Raw genomic sequence first — 18,179 nt, 5'->3', positions numbered from 1 at the left:
CGGAAAAGTATAATTTTAATTCATTGTTTTTTAAAGTGTATTATTCCAGCAGGGAATCCATTACCATTTTCGCTTTCTTAATTGTTAATTGCTATTTTTAAATATCAAATTAAGTATTATTTTACAAAAAAAAAATGAAAAAAATATACGGGTTGAGTTATTTTAATTGAAAAGACTTCATTTTCAACCAAATTGGAAATTGAATTACCATTCCGTTTGCTTCGAACAAATAATTTTAATAAAGGTTTTGAAGAATTTGTGAAAGTGAAAAAATTGAAAAGATTTGTACAAAATTTAACATGATTGATAAGAAACTTTTCGAGTTATCGACCACGTCAATTTGAAAAACTTATTTATGAGAAAAAACGGTTTTTAGGCTTTGAGGATTAAGTAAGTAAGGATTTTTTGATGAAGTAGGCATAGATAATGGCATAATTTTTGCAGTAATGATGTGCCTATTTATTTTTAAGGAAATTGTGATGACATATTGTCGTTATTATTGATCGCGTAACGGCCATTTAAAAGCTCTCAAAAATGTATGTCAAATACAGTTTCGAGTTCAGACGATTAACTAAACAATTTCGGTACTGTACTGTTTGCCCCTAATGAATCAGTTTGCTCATACTCTGGTTGTGTGGGTGCCCACAGAAGGTAAGCGATTCTTTGCCTGGCGAATGTATGCCACGAAAATAGCATTTATTTTTGTTTTGACAATATCCGCTTTTATGCAGTCAATCGCGAAATTGAGTGTACACCCCGTGCTGGTTTGTAATTTTTGAGTTTTTCGGAGTTATGCAGTAAATAATTGAAAGCGACTTATATTCATCGAATAATCTATCCTTTTTACTATCATGTAGTGATAAGAAAATAGTTAAAATTATCACATTCCACCTTTGGAAACAAACAAAAAGTCGTGGACGTGGAAAAATTGAGAGTACAGTATGGCTCCCTTTGGCGTCAAGCAATGCTTGCGCCGTGGCATCAATTTGGCGAGATTTCAGAACACTGTAGACGGATCTCCCAGATCTCCTTAATCGCCGTATTGAGTTCCACTTTGCTCCCTGGATTTTTTTTCTTCAGACGGTTCTTGATTTTCCACCATAGATGCTCAATAGTTTTCAAGTCCGGTGATTGCGGAGGTGTTTTGAGTTGATTGTGACATTATAGAGCAGGCACTCCCGCACTATGAGATCAGTTTGCTTCGGGTCATTATCTTGTTGAAAGTAGTAATCACGAGGGGGGCAAATTCTGCACGGAAGACTTTATGTTTCAGTTGTGTTATGTTTCAGGATGTTCAATTATGTCTTCTTGTCCATCGCCGAATCTATAAACTCCATTGTTCCAGTTCCAGAAGCCGCCATTGTACCATACATTAGCTGACTGCTGCCTCACAGTGGTTCCTGAGAAAATTTAGGCGGCCAAAACTCAGATTTTTTAGCTAAAAATCAAACTTTTGGTAGACTGGGGTTTTCGGATACGCTGAGTTCATTTTTCAACTCGTTTTCACCAAAAAACCAAAAGGAGGGGAGGGGCAATGGGGCAAAGTTTAAAATTTTTAGTTCTTATCGTGTTTGGTCTCAAAATGTATGTTTTAGGATACGCAGAGTTCATTTTTCAACTCTGTTTCACCAAAAAAACTAAAAGGGTTTGTGGCAGAGGGGGGCGGGGTGCGAGGGGCAGGTGGGTAAAGTTCAAATTTTTCAGTTTTTGCCGTGTTTGGTATCAAAATGCATGTTTTTGGATATGCAGAGTTCATTTTTCAGCTCGGTTTCACCAAAAAACCAAAAAAAAAAGAGGAAAAAATTGATTTTTCGAACCATCGGTTAACCTTGAAAAATCATAACTCCAAAACGAAAAAAACGCGTCTCTGGTTTCGACATATGTTATGTGAAAAATCCTCAGCTTTTCAGAAAAATATGAAAAAATATAGCGCCCTTGGTCCCGAGACTATGGAAACAATAAAAAAAGAATACAATCAATAATAACGAGAACGAATCTCGATTTTCTGAATGTGTAGCATTTTTTGAGAAAAGACCAGGTGATTGGCTTTAATTGGATATGTCCATCATCCAAATCGGTATTGAAAAAGGTCTTTTATGGAAAAAAGAGGAAAAAGTTGATTTTTCGGAGAACCCAAAAATGGAAATGGTCACCCTATGAAAAAATTAAAGAAGAACAAAACTGCCACTTTTCACGAAAATCTGAGAACGGTTTGGCATGGAATGGCTGATTTCGGGTTAATATTGAGAAAAATCTAAAAGGGGGGATTTCGGATGAAAAACTCAAGTGCTGAGTGATAAAAGACACTTTGAGGAACACTAAAAAAAAGTTTTGCGGGGAAATGCGGGGCAAGTTTTATAAGTCCATCCGAAGCAAAATTAAACTTCCAAAATAGTACTTACTTTGTGTGGAGTTAACACATACTACAATCAACCGAATTTTTAGACTGACAACACATTCAAATTCTCCGTTAAAAATGCTTCAAGAAACATAATGAGCCAAAAAAAATCGTTTAAAAACTTCACCAAAACACATGTTAGAAAAACACTCGCGAAATAGTGGCACCGGCGAGCATCCGAAACTGGTACCTTATCGCGTTGCCAGAGCAATGATACGAGCGCGGAATAGGGTGAAACACGTGATCCTTGATGCCTTCATTTTTTTGGGTTTTGGCCGCCTAAATTTTTTCAGGGACCACTGCGCGGTCGTGTTTTACTGTGGGAACCAAATGCTGAATTTAACCTTAATCACCTTTGAGATGAAAGACTTTTTACAGGCAACATGACCTCTTAGATCGTTCCTATATGCTACTCTCCGATTCATACTGTTTACAACAGTTTACTGGTTCTTCCGAGAGCAGCTGCTATTTCCCGTAGTGTTTTTCTTCGGCAACTCATACTTGTTATCATTGTACGTGTAACAATATCTATTCCTTTCCTCTTACTTGTCATTCTGATGAAAACATCAATAAAAACAAAAACCAACACTGCCCAAGCAGTAATTTTGTATTGCTATTATACATTGACGATAAAAGTACGCTAATTGGCAATGCGTCAAATTGAGATTTTTTCGTCTTTTAGGGTTAAATAATTAGCTAAAACATTTTTCGAGGAATTTTATTGCGCGAGTTAAATGTTAAATAGGTGAGTAAATAATAAACATCAAAATAATAAATGTAGTAAAAATATTTTGTACCAAATAATGGAAAGTATCGTCAAGTAGCATATGTACACTAAATTTTGCGATTGACTGTACGATTCTTTACATGACGAACCTATACCATGAATTTAGTATTCATTTTTGTTTCGGCAAAACGCACTGGTAGATGTGCTCATGTCCCAAATATTCCCGTCACAAACACCAAGTGCTTTACAGTGAGGATTAGTGCCGATAAACATCTTCGACAGCTTATGTGGAAATCAATAAAAAGATGAAGTTCATGACGGCTATCCTTGGGATTAGCATCAGGCAAACATTTTCGTTCTCCACTCATCAGGCTTCAATTGTTAAAAATTCAGTGAAATTTGCTAGGGGGATGTACAATGAAAAATAGAACAGTAAAGCGACCGATGCGAACATTTGCCATTTAGCAAAATAAAAGCTGCAATGCAATGCAAACATTTTGGGGGTTGTCTCGCCAGGGACATAAAACTCTTCTCTACCTGCCGCTTTCTTTGTTAACTATCCCTGCATTTAAACCCTGTCTCGCCGTCGTGATTTACTGTAACCTTCGTCTGGTCTCATTTCTACCTCAGCAAGATTTAAATTTGAGCGAAACCGATGAAATTGCATACAACTGTTCAAATTTGTTAGCCCTAAACCGGTAAGCTGGTAGAATTTCCATTTCAGACATGACGTCGCTTCGATCACAAGAAGAATTTTTACGAGAGGCGTTTTTAAATTCATTAAAATGACCGCACTGTTCAATGTTATTCCAACAGTGAAAATAATACCTGATTCTTCTGAACAGATTTTGATTTCCCCTGATTTCTGTACATTTTATTTAACCTAAATGAGAATTATAAAAAAATGCCGACATGTATTTAAGCATGCATTTAGCGTGAAAGAAAGATACTTCATCAGATTAGAACGCCCGAACGAAACTTCCAAATAAGTCGCTTTGGAAGAAGAGTTGATTCTGATGAAAAATTAGGTGGAAGAAATCAATGATTGTGACAGTGCCACACAATTTGACCGAAAAACTTTAAATGGATTGCATCTCCAGTACCTTTGTGAAATGACTCGCTTCTAAAATGTAACGAAACTTTCTGCAGTCTAGCTGGGATGTGCTATTCCATCAGCTAAACTAACCGTAAATTGCACCTACAGATTATCACAGGTTTACTTAATGGCAAGAACTTCTACTCTATAGGCAGTATAAAACATACCTCGAACAATTTTCGACGAGAAAGCAAACATATTCTAAGAGAACAGAATTTTCGAGCTGCGTGAAAGATGGTGAAAAAATGTGAAACAAACTTTGCATATACAATTGAATAATTGTATGTAATGCGTAGAAAAATTATGCTTTTGATTTCCTAAAAATCGGCACGAACTTTCCAGACAACCTAATATGAACTATCCTGATTTGTTCTTGATTTTTATTTTTGTTCTTCCTGATTTTTGAAAATTATAGTTGGCATCCCTGGTTACATGCTGTATGCTAGTATAGAGATGTCACCACCTTGGTTACCAGAGCATAGTAATTTCAATGTTTTTGTTGTTTATTTAGCATTATTTTAGCAATCATATTTTAGTAGCAAGTTTCAAAGTATCGTGTTTAATGTATTGTATGTATATGTAATATAATGTATGTATGTAATATTTTTGTAAAAAATTCTAATTTGTTTTGATTAATATAATGGTTTATAATTTAGTTTTTACGTTGTCGCTACAGTCGCGAGAAAGTGATTTCCAGAAGTACCGTTCTGATTCATATTTCGGACACTTTGTTCTAATATCTTGATGCTTAATGTACTGATGATATAACTATAAAATTAATATCACAATTGCTTCTTTAGGGTAATCCCTTGGTTTCACTATCGTTTCATATGAGAACTGCATTTGAATTATAACATAATCGGCAAAAATCTATCAACACTACTCACTATCGTTTATGTTTGACGTTTGCTTTGCGTAAGCACGTAGAATTTACCCGTTCATAAGGGACATAAATATGTCCCTTTTTCAGACACCTTCAAAACTGGTGGTCCTAAACCAAACTCCCAATTGGCCGGGAATTACATGCAACACCAATTATAAGGGTAATGAAAATAACTAGTGATGAAACGAATAGTGGTTTGACCGGATAACGGATACCTTGCCGGATTCGAAAGATGTTCGGCGGCCGAATATTTGGCCCTTCATTAGTGAATACAAAATTAGGAGAAACAGTGTACGTACATGAAGAAACTAAAGCGGTAAAATTTATATAAAAAATTAAATTAAAATTATGAACGAATAATAAATTTTTCGTTTAGAATAAATATCTTTTAATAGTATATCAAGTTTTCTGCAAGGATTATGAAACAATTCTTTTTTGATAATACCTTTTTATTCAAAAAACAATGACATTTTTGTAAGTGTACTGAAATAATTGTAAGAGGTAGAATTACGTTTTTTAAGAATAGCAATCAATTATTTTCATTAAGATTACAAAAAACTTAGAACTGTCTTCAGGTACGAAATTATTGTGACTTCAATAATCGAATTAAATAATTGCGATCGGCGACACATACACTAATTTTGACGACTCAACAACTATTAGGCTTGATGTAGTAGTTCGAGTATTTCCGAGGTAATTCCGCATGTTGCTATTTCAGAAAAGTATTTGGACAAGGACGAGACTGCACAAAGAACACTGAACACTCTTAGAACTATTTAGGAGAAGATCAAAACTATCTGATTGCAACCTTTTCAGACCCAAGGTTCAAATCAGACCATTTAGGAGCTCTCGAAACGGACACAGCCAAACAAAAAATCATATTGGATCATACAAAAATATCTTGAGACGAATCATCTGAGGAACAGCTCATTGCCATCTTCAACACCTGTTAAACGAAACAATAGTGATGAAACTGTATGCAACGATACACGGCACAGTTTGGGACGATGAAGTGGTAATCTACCTTTGCCAATGTCGCGACCAGGTAAAAATCCAATTGCTAACGAAACCGACTTTTTTAAGGGGGTCTTTGTAGCCACATAATTGCGCATTCGCTTACTAAGCGATCGACAGTGAGTTTAAAACTCAGGGCCCTCAATTGAACATCTTTGTGTTGTTAAAGAACAACTACGTTCACGCAACAATAATCAGCGACGGAGATCGATTCATCCATACAACTACTCTGCTCTGCAAGAAACATCGGGCTGTTGTGCTATTGACCTTCCTATACTCGCGCATAGGTCTGACAGACCGATAATCAATGAGGTGGTTGAATTAAATGACTATTAAAACTGAATAAAGTTGAAGAAAAAAATATTTTCTGGAGTTTTTTCATTCAATTATATATTTTTCTTTAGATAAATATCAATAACACCTGAGAATACACAATATCAATATAACAGAGACACACACACACACACACACGATTATACGAGTTACGATTTTTCGCGTGTTAATAACACAACAATGATCATATCAACTCCGCTGTCCGGTGGTCTAACTGAACAATGGAAAAACAGAGAGAATACTCTTACGCCTAAATGGCTACTGTATAATGTACGATTTATAGATACGATAAAACCATGAGATATGTACACGATTCAAATCCGGTTCTGTTACAGCCAAAATGCTAATGAGCCTATATAAAAAAAAACAAATGGGATACAAAAAATCGGCTTTTATGTGAAAATATTCCGAATCGATCGCTATCACGACCCTTGTGTTTGTTGGCTTCTCCAAGCAATACATATTCGCAAAGGGCAAAGTTTACTAGAGTTCATATTTTAGCTTCTTGTTGGAGTATTTACAGTGAAAGGCTGTAAGTATTAGGAAGATAGCTCTGAAGCTGGCCAGGTGCGCGAATTGATCTGCTGGAAATTTGGGGGTCTTCGTAGCCTAATTGGTTGCGTGTCCGCTACTAAGCGAACGATCATGAGCTCATCACTCAGGGCCCCTCAACTGACCATCTTTGTGTGTTATTCTAGCTACTACGTCCACGCAACAATCATCATGTTTCGGTAATCCCAGTCCCTTACCGCTCACATTACGATCTGCTGCATCGGTAATTGGTGCTAATTCTAACACAACAATGGAAGCCTTATAACAACAATCCCGCTGTGAACATCCGAACAATAGGAATATTCTAACGCCGAAAAGGTGGCATGTGTTGTGTATTGATAGAATTTGAATACTCTTAGGCCTAAACAGCTACTGTGTAATAGATAAAAACAAAAAACAAAAAACATCTGCTGGAAATTTATTATTCATTCATCATAATTTACCACTGCTTAGTATTGAGTATGTACTGTTATAGAGCCATTCCATGTGAAACCGATATAGTGATTCTAAGATTTTCGTCAAAAAATAATTTTGTTCTTTATCGCAAAACATTGTGCCCTTATTTTTTTATTTTATTATTAGGGTGCCCATTTCCATTTTAGGGTGATCCGAAAAATCAATTTTTTCCACTTTTTTCCAAAAATAACTTTTTTCAAAAATTCATAACTTATGAACCACTGAACCGATTTAAATGATCGATATCTGTATAAATAAAAATGAGATTCCTCACGATTTAGCTCAAGAACGGAGCAACGAATTTGAACAGTCAGTATCAGGATTGAAGTGTCTTAGTCTGCGTCAGGTTTACATGCTAAAAAACTTTTAAAAATCATTCGGAAAGATGGAAAATTGGAAAGTCATTTTTTGGCAAATTTTGCATCTATATAAATAAAAATGATTTGGTGTCCGTTCATCACGATTTAACTCAAGGACGGAGCAACGGATTTGAACAGTCAGTATCAGGATTGAAGTGTCTCAGCCCGCGTCAGGTGTATATGTCAAGAAAGAAATTATATACTGCGAATATAGATCGCGCACAGAAAAATTATTTTCGGGGAACGTGAGTGTTCGAAATTATTTTAATCAGAAAAGCAGTTGTGGGCGGGACGAAGTTTGCCGCGTCAGCTAGTATTAAATATATTTATTAAAAAATATTGCACTTGCAGGGAAAAACGGGTTTTATTTTCGTAATTACTGATTGTAGTGGTTTTTTATTGTTTTCATAGGTTTGGATTAGAGGGCACTATATATTTTTTATATTTTTTTTTAAAGCTGAGGATTTTTTTTACATATAATATCAGAGAGGTGTTTTTTGTTTGTTTTGGAGTTATGATTAACTTTGAAAACCGATGGTACATTAAAACAATTGTTCTCCCTTGAGTAATTCCAAATGGAATTGTCCTAAAAATGAAGATTTTGAAAACATATATTTTTGATTCGAATGAAAGCTTGTATTCCGTTTGGGTTGGACGAAATATGAGCTTTCCACAGCAAATGGGAATTTTTTCGATTCAAGCGTAACTTCTGAAAAGGGCGTATCGATTTAAGTAAGATAAATCTTTGATAATTTATATTTCAAAAACCATAAGTCGTACCGAAATAGTGTTTTAGAATGAGTTATAGAGTATTGATGTAAAAACGTGAAAGAAATATACACTGTGAAAAAAAAATAGTACTCTTTTTTTATTTACAAAAAAAATAATTTGCAATATCTAAATTACATATTTTTAAATTTTTTCATGTTCATGTTCCCTCCAACCCATACGGAATACAAACTTTCATTCGAATCAGAAACACTCATGTTTCGTCATTTGTCGATTTCATTTGGAATTGCTCCCTTTTTCCACCACAAAAATTCATTACTTTTGAACTACTGGACTGATCCAGATGATCGACATATCAAATTAAAGCTAATGAGCTAGTCTTCTTTGAAGAAATATTTTATTTGCGAAAAATGTGAATTTTCGTTTTTGTAATTATTGATTGTGTTAGTTTTTCATAGTTTTCTCGGTTAAAGATAGAGGGCGCTGTATTTTCTAATATTTTTTCTTTAAAACTGAGATTTTTGTCACATAATGTATCTAGAAATATTTTTTTTTATAAAGGCCTACTTATTGGCTTCAATTTAATATGTTCATTATCTGAATCGGTCTAGTAGTTCAGAAGTTATGAACTTTTGAAAAAGACATTTTTGGATAAAAGGATTAAAAAAAATACGAGGATAATTTTTTTCGAAATAGAACAAAACTACTGTTCATGAAAATCTGAGAACCACTGAATCGATTTGGCATGAAATTGCTGAGTTTATAATTTTCAAAAGCTAATTTATTGTCATTTGAAAAAAGATCACTTCATTTGCTTTGTACTGATAGTTGGACTAACGCCAATTCATTCAATTTAAATTTAATGAAGAAATCTTCTAGCTGTTGTATTTGGAAGTTGTTTTTTGTGACAAACAAATATCGTGGATTACCCAAAAAAAGGACTTGAAATGAAATTAAAATAGAAAAATAATAAGATATTTCAGCATGAGAACTTTGTTTTATCAATGCAGAAATCAAACTGTAGCATTTTTCTGGAAGATCATGCACACCAGTGGTCAAATGAGGTAAAAGCCCAGACCAAAACAAAGGAGTAGGAGCCGCGGATCATCCGCTCGCGGATGATTGAGGTCTGTTGTATAAGATTATTACAATATCTTTTGAATCTATGATATTGGAAAAATCTTGTTGGCGATGTGGTTATTTAAAATGTTGACGTGGAATACCAAAGATAAATTCATCATGATTGACTAGGAAATGGCATACATCGTTTTGAGATATTATAAATTGCTGTACTATGTGAAAAATTATTATAAAAACACATGTACAGGTATGTAAAATCAATTTCGAGGAGGATTCTCATTGTATCCCATCTTTAAATTGTTGAAAAAACGAGTGCATATATTTATGTATGATGACATAATACGTTAAATCGTCCGGATGATATGTGTGTTTCTGAGCAGGTAGTATAAGCAGTATGATTTGCGGTACCTGTGAAGGGGAGCAATTTATTTATGACATACAACATACAACTGAAGAGTCTGAATCACAATTATGAATATGGGAATTGTTTACCCGTAAATGTGAGTAAATTGAGAAGGACCGAACAAATGGTAAATTCGTTCACTTCAGTAAAAGCTTTTGTGCTAGACAGATCATAACACTCACGAGCGATCAATCCGTTAGCATGGCTGATAATCAAGAGCACCAAGACGTCGAGATGACAGGTAATGGTCAGGAGGCATCCGGCAATGGGGAACAGAGCCAAGGCAATGGATCTAATGGCAATGCCGAACATTCTGGGATTCGTAACGACGATCGGAAGCTGTTTGTTGGTGGACTTGGCCCGGGAACTACCGAAAAGGAGCTGAAGGAGCACTTCGAACAGTACGGTGAGATCGAGAATATCAACGTGAAGACTGATCCCAACACTGGTCGCTCGCGTGGGTTCGCTTTCATTGTGTACAAGAGTACCGAATCCATCGAAAAGGTATTCGCCGCTGGCGATCACGTAATCAACGACAAGAAGGTTGACCCGAAGAAAGCAAAAGCACGCCAGGGAAAAATTTTCGTCGGTGGTTTGGCTCCGGAGATCAGCGATGAGGAGATTAAGACTTTCTTCGGTCAGTTTGGCAGCATAGCCGAAGTTGAGATGCCGTTCGATAAGCAAAGGAACCAGAGGAAAAATTTCTGCTTCATCACGTTCGAGTCTGAGCAGGATGCCAATGAAGTGCTGAGAACTCCCAAGCAGACAATCTCCGGTAAGGAAGTCGATGTTAAGAAGGCCACCCCGAAGGCGGACCATATGCAAATGGGCGGCCGCGGTGGAATGCGCGGTGGCCCTCGCGGAGGAATGCGTGGTGCACGGGGAGGATTCGGTGGCGCCAGAGGCTACAATCAGGGCTGGGATGGAGCCGGATACGGTGGTCCGGGATATGGAAACGGATACGGATACAGCGATTATAGTAATGACTGGGGCTATGGGGGCTTCGGCGGATATGATTACTCGAACGGCGGTGGTTTCCAGACTGGTAAGCAACGCGGTGGACGCGGCGGTGGTGGTCGTCAACAAAAATTCAACCCATACTAATTCCCGAAAATGTATTTTGAGAGACCCTACCTAAAATTGACTCAATTTGCTGAAGATCATATCATTTCAGGAACGTGGAATTCTCATTGAAAACTAATTGTCCCATCGCTAGTGTCCATTAAGCGGAGAAGGCTTTTCCCACGGTTCGTGGGTGGGATCATATCTGGGCAGCTGCGTTCTTCAGTTAATTATATTGTAGGGAAAATCTCGAGTTGAAAGGTGAAATAAAGTTGTAATAAAAATAAATTACGCCTTTTAATTCAAAAACGTTTCCGTTAAACGATTATTGGTATTGGACAAAACAAAACTGTAGAGTATCCTCGATCTAATGATCGGTCTCTCCAAGTAGTACGGATTTATTGTTTTCCAGAAGCCTTGTTTTCACGGTGTATATATGCCGCTTCAGATACAGGAATAACGACTATGGGCCCTATTCTAGATGACGGCTTCAGTCATTGTCGAGTGGAGCAAAATATTATATTCCAGTACACGATCTTCATGAAATGTTTTATTTGGAAAGCCTTATGTCACCATTTTTAGATACGATCAGGGTTGTCAGATGTGAAATCATGATATGAAGTTCAATGTTAACATTTCATTGTGCTGTTTGGAAAATGCCCATTTGAAAATCTGTAAAATTTTCCAATTAGTGAATTGAACGTGATGGTTGCAGTTGAACAGTTGAAAACATACATTACTTAGACAATCCTAGTTCAACTGTAGAGAAATATAAAGATGAAGACGGGACAAAGGGCCCCATGCTACAAATCAACAAGGTGGACAAACACATCAAAACAAACTAGATGAAGACTCGATTGATTCATCAGCAACCGCAGCCAAACGGTCGAGTCGGACGAGATTAATTGAATTCAGCCACCTCAAAAGAGAATTATTGATTTTTCGGTCTGTGAGACCGTATGCGCGAGTTTGCTTGCAAATTAAATTTCTTCCATTTGATGAATATACAATATTTACATGTATCATAACCCTTTTTTGACGTGGGACTACGTCCAACCGGAGTATATGGGAGGTGAAATGAAAACATAAACAAAGAACATGCAAGAAAAATGAAAGATTCCGAATGCTTATAACTCGAATATTTCTTACTGTATCGGAAAGATGTTTGCATCAATTGATAGGGAATATTTCTACGCATTTATCGCAATTAATATAATCTTATTTTTCATTAGATGAACAATTGAATAACTGTAAAATGTTAAGCGTTATCTAAACGCTACTACCTCGTTTAGATTGGCCCGATTTACGGTTTCCCTAACACAGCCATCTAAACCAAGCAGCTTTGGGGAAATCGGCATTGCAAATACATGAAAGTATGGGTATTTTTGTTCTCACCGAAATGTGTTCCCTAACACAAACTTCAAAATCAAGCAGTGTTGGAGAAATCGGCATTGCAAACACATGAATGTCGGGGATATTTTTGTTCCGACTGAAATGTGTTTTCCTAACACAGACTGCAAATCCATGGAGCGTGGGGAAATAGGTATTGCAAATTAATGCAAGTCGAGGGCATTTTTTGTTCCGACCGAAATGTGTTTCCCCAAAACAGACTTCAGAACCAAGGTGTCTGGGGGAATTGGCATTGCAAATTCATGCAGGTCGGGGGTATTTTTGTTCCGACTGAAATGTGCTTCCCTAACACATACTTTAAATCCAAGGAGCGTGGAGAAATTCGATTTTGCAAAGAAATGCAAACTGCGAGTACTTTTGTACTCGCTTGCCTTTGTGCAGTCTAGAATATATTTTCTTAACCCGATGTAAACTTAGCAACCTGGGAAAATCTAGCAGACATTAGAGGCGAATGAACTGAAAAGATTAAAACCTCTCCTTTTTTGCACTCCGAAATGTGTTTTCCTAACACGGATTACAAAAACGGGTACGAACAAAACGTTTTGGCTCGGTTATTCAAGATTGCATTGAAAGATATGCTTTCATATCTCCTGCTCACTGAATTTCTGGCACTGAGTGCCTGAAGTTCATCAAATCAAGCAAATTCGCGGCTCGAGAAGTACGTGCACTTGAGAGATACAAACTTCAGAGGGAAATGTAAAATAAAATAATCGTTTGATAATTCTTCTGTTCACATATTTTGTCCTAGGCATCATACCAAACGTGAAAGGACTGTCATTAACTTTACTAGTAACGAAGAACATTATCTATCACAATACATGAATTGACCTTACATAGCATTTATTCAATCTCTTTACTTACAAAGCAAATATATTAAATTCGATTGAGTTCGGAAATTGTTTAATTCAATCAAAATTGTAATCAATACAAACAAATGATTGCTAAGCTAAGCTAGTCCCACGTCAACTTTGCGGTTATATCATAGCTATAACCTACCCATTTTTTTAGCAACTGCAAACTATTTTAAGTATTTCTTGACTGTAAAGTCTGGCAGTAGCGCAGATGGTAGGCGCGTCGGTTTTCCAAGCCGAAGGTTGGGGGATTCGAATCCCGCCACTGTCTAAAATGTTTTTCGGGTTGTGAATTCGTTCGACAATCCTTGAACAATAAACATATGGTTATGCTTGCCACACAATGCATGAATATTGATTGTATTTGTTTGTCACTGGAAAGGTATTGTTAGCCTCAATTAACAATTAACAACAGCAGAACGGCTGATCAAATTTGCGACTTTGCAGAAAATTCAAGATAGAAAGAAAAATTAGAAAAAATGGGCTACGCTTTTGTGAAAAGTTAGATCGAAAAAAATGATTGTGTGTTTTTTCTACAAAGATAAGTTTGTCCAATTGGAGGTAGTTTCTTCAATTGGAATTAATATTGACGATTTAAATTAAAGTTGTTCTTTAGACAAAAACTGTCTTCCACAAAGTTGTTACATATAATAGAGCGCTCATTTTTATGTTATCAAAAATAGGGTGATCAAAATTGTCGATGAAATAAAAAATATAACTTACTTATCTTCATAGATAAAGGTAAACAAAGCTTGAAAATGTTGTAGTCCCAGTTATTTAAAACATCTTTGTAGAACAATGTTTTTTTCTATCTCTTGAAATAACCGATATAGCACCTTTTTTCTAAATTGCGTTAGGGCCACCATGAGAAAAACTGTTTTTTATCTAACTTTTATATTTCAAATTCTAGTTACGAACTGTCTTCGAAAGACTTTTAGAACATACTGATACAAACATTTTGCGATTCAGAACTTGTCAATATCTCAACTTCAATCAAAGTTATTGATATTTCTTCCCAAAAAATACGCTCTCTTCAATTGCTTGCCATTCTTTCTGGGGCAAACATAAAAAAATGTTTGTTTTGACGGAATTTGAAAGAATAAATTTCACTGTATATAATATGTGATTTTCAAAGATATGTTTTTTTTGTATTTGAGTAAATTAAAATTGAAATCATGAGTTTTCGGGTGAAAACCCATCAACAACTTTGAGCAGGGTTAAGATATTGAAAAATTCTGCATCGCAAAATGTTGGTATTGATAAGCTCTAAAAGTCGTACCAAGACAATTTTGATGTAGAAGTTTAAATATAAAATTTTTAGTAAAATAACCGGTTTTTCATGGTTACTCTAAAGCAACTTAGTTGAGATATTGACAAGTGCTGCATCGAAAAATGTTTGTATTAGTAAACTCTAAAAGTCTTTCGAAGACATTTTGAATGTAGAATTTGAAATATAAAAGTTAGAGCAAAAAAACAGTTTTTTCAATGGAGATCCTAACGCAGTTTAGTAAAAAGGCGCTATATCGCCTTATAAAACTTTGTTCTACAAAGATGTCTCAAATAACTGGGACTACAACATTGTCGAACTATGTTTACCTCTATCTATAAAGATAAGAAAGTTATACTGTTTTTTTCATCGACAATTTTGGTCACCCTATTTTTGATAACATAAAAATGAGCATTCTATTATATGTAACAACTTTGTCGAAGACAGTTTTTGTACAGATCTGAACAAGAACATGCAAGCTCTCTTGTAATATATTACTTATTTTTCCAACCATCCAACATATTCTGTAGAAATAATTCATATGGCAGAATAACGTTTTCCGGGTCAGTTAGTAACTTATAAACAATCCCATTATTACTTGGTATGAACATTATGAACAAATTTGAATTGAATCACTTCAAACTGATGAATACACCACTGATTTCTGGTTCCAGGATAAATCATTCTTTGATCTTCGGAGTTCATCAAGCTTTCCGCATTAGTATCTTCATAGCTACATAGTTACTTATCTGTAACTCTGTATCTGATCCGTAATCTGTAACTCGAATGAAGGAGTTTGATACGACAGTGATAACTTCGTTTGAAAGCGAATGAAACGAATGATATGAAAGATGATCATCGATGGAGCCGAAATATCTCAAAACGCTTCGGGAAAAGCCTGGTGTGGATATACAAGACTGACGCTGTTGCAGAGGGAGTTCGCTTATTGTATCATTCATCGTCAAAGACAAAGGGAAAAAATTTCATTCAAACGAAAATATTTCTGTGTTGAAAAATCTTACAGAATCGTCAAAGGGAACAAATGGAAGCTGGTTGATAAGGTTAAGGTTGTCATTGACATAGTTGGCAAATAATTGTGTCAGTTCACAAAACTTTTGAAAAAACAGAAAGAAATTGACTTTTTATTTCCTGCCGATATTTCTGTCCACTACATCTACTCTCACCAAGATAACAATATGTTCATTAGGGTGGCAGCGAAAATGGTCATGTCAAATTTCAAAAACCGACCATGTACATTTTGTTTATTGGCCCAAAAAAATTATCTGTGCAAAGTTTCAGCACCATCAGACATGATTTAGGGTGCCTCAAAGCGCTCAAAGTTTTGAAAATCTTTCAAGGGGAGAGTAAATGAAATTTGGAAAATCGAATTTTTTTTCGATGCCAAATGACTTAAAAATGCGTGAAACGTAGAGATCTGGTGTCATCTCAAATTTTTTGCCGAAAATCGACCTATTGGGACTTGGCCTCGAGAGGCAATGAAGGTATGGAAAAAAATTATCGAATTTAAAGAACCGACCATGCACATTTTGCTTATTGGTTCAAAAAAATGAACTGTGCGAAATTTCAGCTCAATCGGACATGATTTAGGGTGCCTCAAAGCACTCAAAGTTTTGATTTTTTGGCCACTCAGGCTAAGTCCCAAAAAGTCGATTTTCGGCCAAAATTTTTTTTTGTGATAACACCAGATCTCGACGTTTTATGCCTTTTTAAGTCATTTGGCATCGAAAAAAAATTTCCTTTTTTATTTTCGAGGATCAAAAATCAAAACTTTGAGCGCTTTGAGGCACCCTAAATCATGTCCGATGGTGCTGAAACTTTGCACAGATCATTTTTTGGGCCAATAAACAAAATGTACATTGTCGGTTTTGAAATTTGATGATGAAATTTTTCCCATACATCCATTGCCACCCTAATGTTCATAAAATATTCCAAAAGTACAAACGATAGGATCTTACTCGAATTAATTGAGCTGATTGACGATTATACCGAATGAGTTTTGCATGGGTACCATGGGTTAGGCTGTTAGATTTCCAATAAACTTTTTGTCGTCTATTTAAACCGTTCATGGAGAGATTTTTACCATAAATATCTAGTCAATAATTATATTTAGCCAGATTTTCGGAATTCTGTACTTTGTGAGAATGTTTAGGATATTTCCGACAGCGGAATTTCCTCGATGAGCCATGATATTATTCCCAGCCGGTCACGGCTATTGGAGGACGAAATTTTGATTTTCTTCATCTGGGAGAAATAAGAAAAATGGCCAAAAATCTTTACAGGTAAAGGAGGTAAAATGCAAAGCGTGGAATTGTCTCAAATTGTTTCTTACTCAGGTAAACCAAAGCTGTTTTTGTTTTCGGCAAAAAAGCTCGGCCAAAATGTAAGATGCAATGGAACAGCTCGAGTACACACGACATGAGAGCTATGTTTAAAAAAGAGGAACTTTTGAGAGATCTCTATCTCTTCATTCATTCAACATTCAACATTCAATGTAATTCTTTTGCATTTATTTTTTTGTTTGTATTAGAGAGGCCCTAAACATCGTAGTCAAGATAGATTTATTTTAATATTTGTTGATTTTACTACTGCAAATAGTTACCATTAGCTTCAATACCCTTTCCACATCGATTTGATAGCTATTAAAATGCATGCGGCTAAAGCCGATCAAACCGCCCTACAGCTTGAGTCCGGTTAATTGAGTTCCCGGACTCAAGCACTGTGTATGTGTAACCAAAATGGAATTCCAAATAACTGTCAAACAAATCATTTAATTTTTATTACTTTTTATTCACTTCTTGGGTCCTTGGCCAAAATTCATGTTTGGAGAATAACTGAAAGACTTCATTCAATTAACAAATATTTCTATTTCTATATTTGTTTAGGATTGAGGGATTGAGGAAATTTCACTTCAATCGTACGTAACCACTTTATCATTGAAATCAAGATATATCATGGTTTAATTGGGATCGTTCTGTGAAGTGAATATAGCGAAATGTCCAAAATTCCTGGTTAGATGAAATCATTGTATGTCATTTTTCTCCATCTGGACGTAATAAGCAAAACCGTTCAGCTGTTCAACTGTACCCTAATCCTTTACAGGTAGAGAAAACAAAATGCAAAACGTGATGATTTCAACCCATTTGGCGAACTCGACCAAATGAAAAACGTCCCCTAGCTCGGTCGAGGCTCAGCGTGATAAAACACTCGTTGAGTAGTCCAAGGATTTTCAAAATTATGTACATGTCTATGAATTTGATTCAATGATTCAATGAACTTAGTGTCGAAGATAGAAATCGGAAAATGTTCATTATCATCATTAATGTTAACGAACACGAGTTTACACAACTAAATTAATAGTGTAGTACTTGCAATTCCACGCCAAATCAGCCGAAAAACGGCAGAATTTGATCCGACTCTCGCAGATTTTTTTAAAACCTTTTTCACAAGGTGACAACTTCCCGAAATCACAATTTTCCTTATCATATAACCAATTTTAATTACGACTGATTTTATAGAAGGGCGTATCATTATTCCTTCT

General features: G+C 35.7%; 1 protein-coding gene across 3 annotated transcripts; it reads left to right on the top strand.

Annotated features, from left to right (window-relative positions):
- The first annotated feature begins 10,158 nt into the window (after window positions 1-10,158).
- LOC129768483 (RNA-binding protein squid-like) lies at window positions 10,159-11,380 on the top strand. 3 transcript variants are annotated; one of them, XM_055770170.1, is made up of 2 exons: window positions 10,159-11,075; window positions 11,205-11,380. In XM_055770170.1, the coding sequence occupies exons 1-2, from the start codon at window positions 10,232-10,234 to the stop codon at window positions 11,222-11,224; spliced, it is 864 nt and encodes a 287-aa protein (XP_055626145.1). In that variant the 5' UTR covers window positions 10,159-10,231; the 3' UTR covers window positions 11,225-11,380. The 3 variants fall into 3 exon arrangements, with proteins under 3 accessions (XP_055626145.1, XP_055626144.1, XP_055626143.1); XM_055770169.1 differs by having other exon boundaries at window positions 11,190-11,380; XM_055770168.1 differs by having other exon boundaries at window positions 10,159-11,145.
- Window positions 11,381-18,179: the final 6,799 nt, after the last annotated feature.

The sequence above is a fragment of the Toxorhynchites rutilus genome, chromosome 2, assembly GCF_029784135.1.
Source record: "Toxorhynchites rutilus septentrionalis strain SRP chromosome 2, ASM2978413v1, whole genome shotgun sequence".
NCBI lineage: Eukaryota > Metazoa > Arthropoda > Insecta > Diptera > Culicidae > Toxorhynchites > Toxorhynchites rutilus.
Note: the sequence above shows the minus strand (reverse complement) of the source record. Positions and strands in the feature narration are given on the sequence as shown.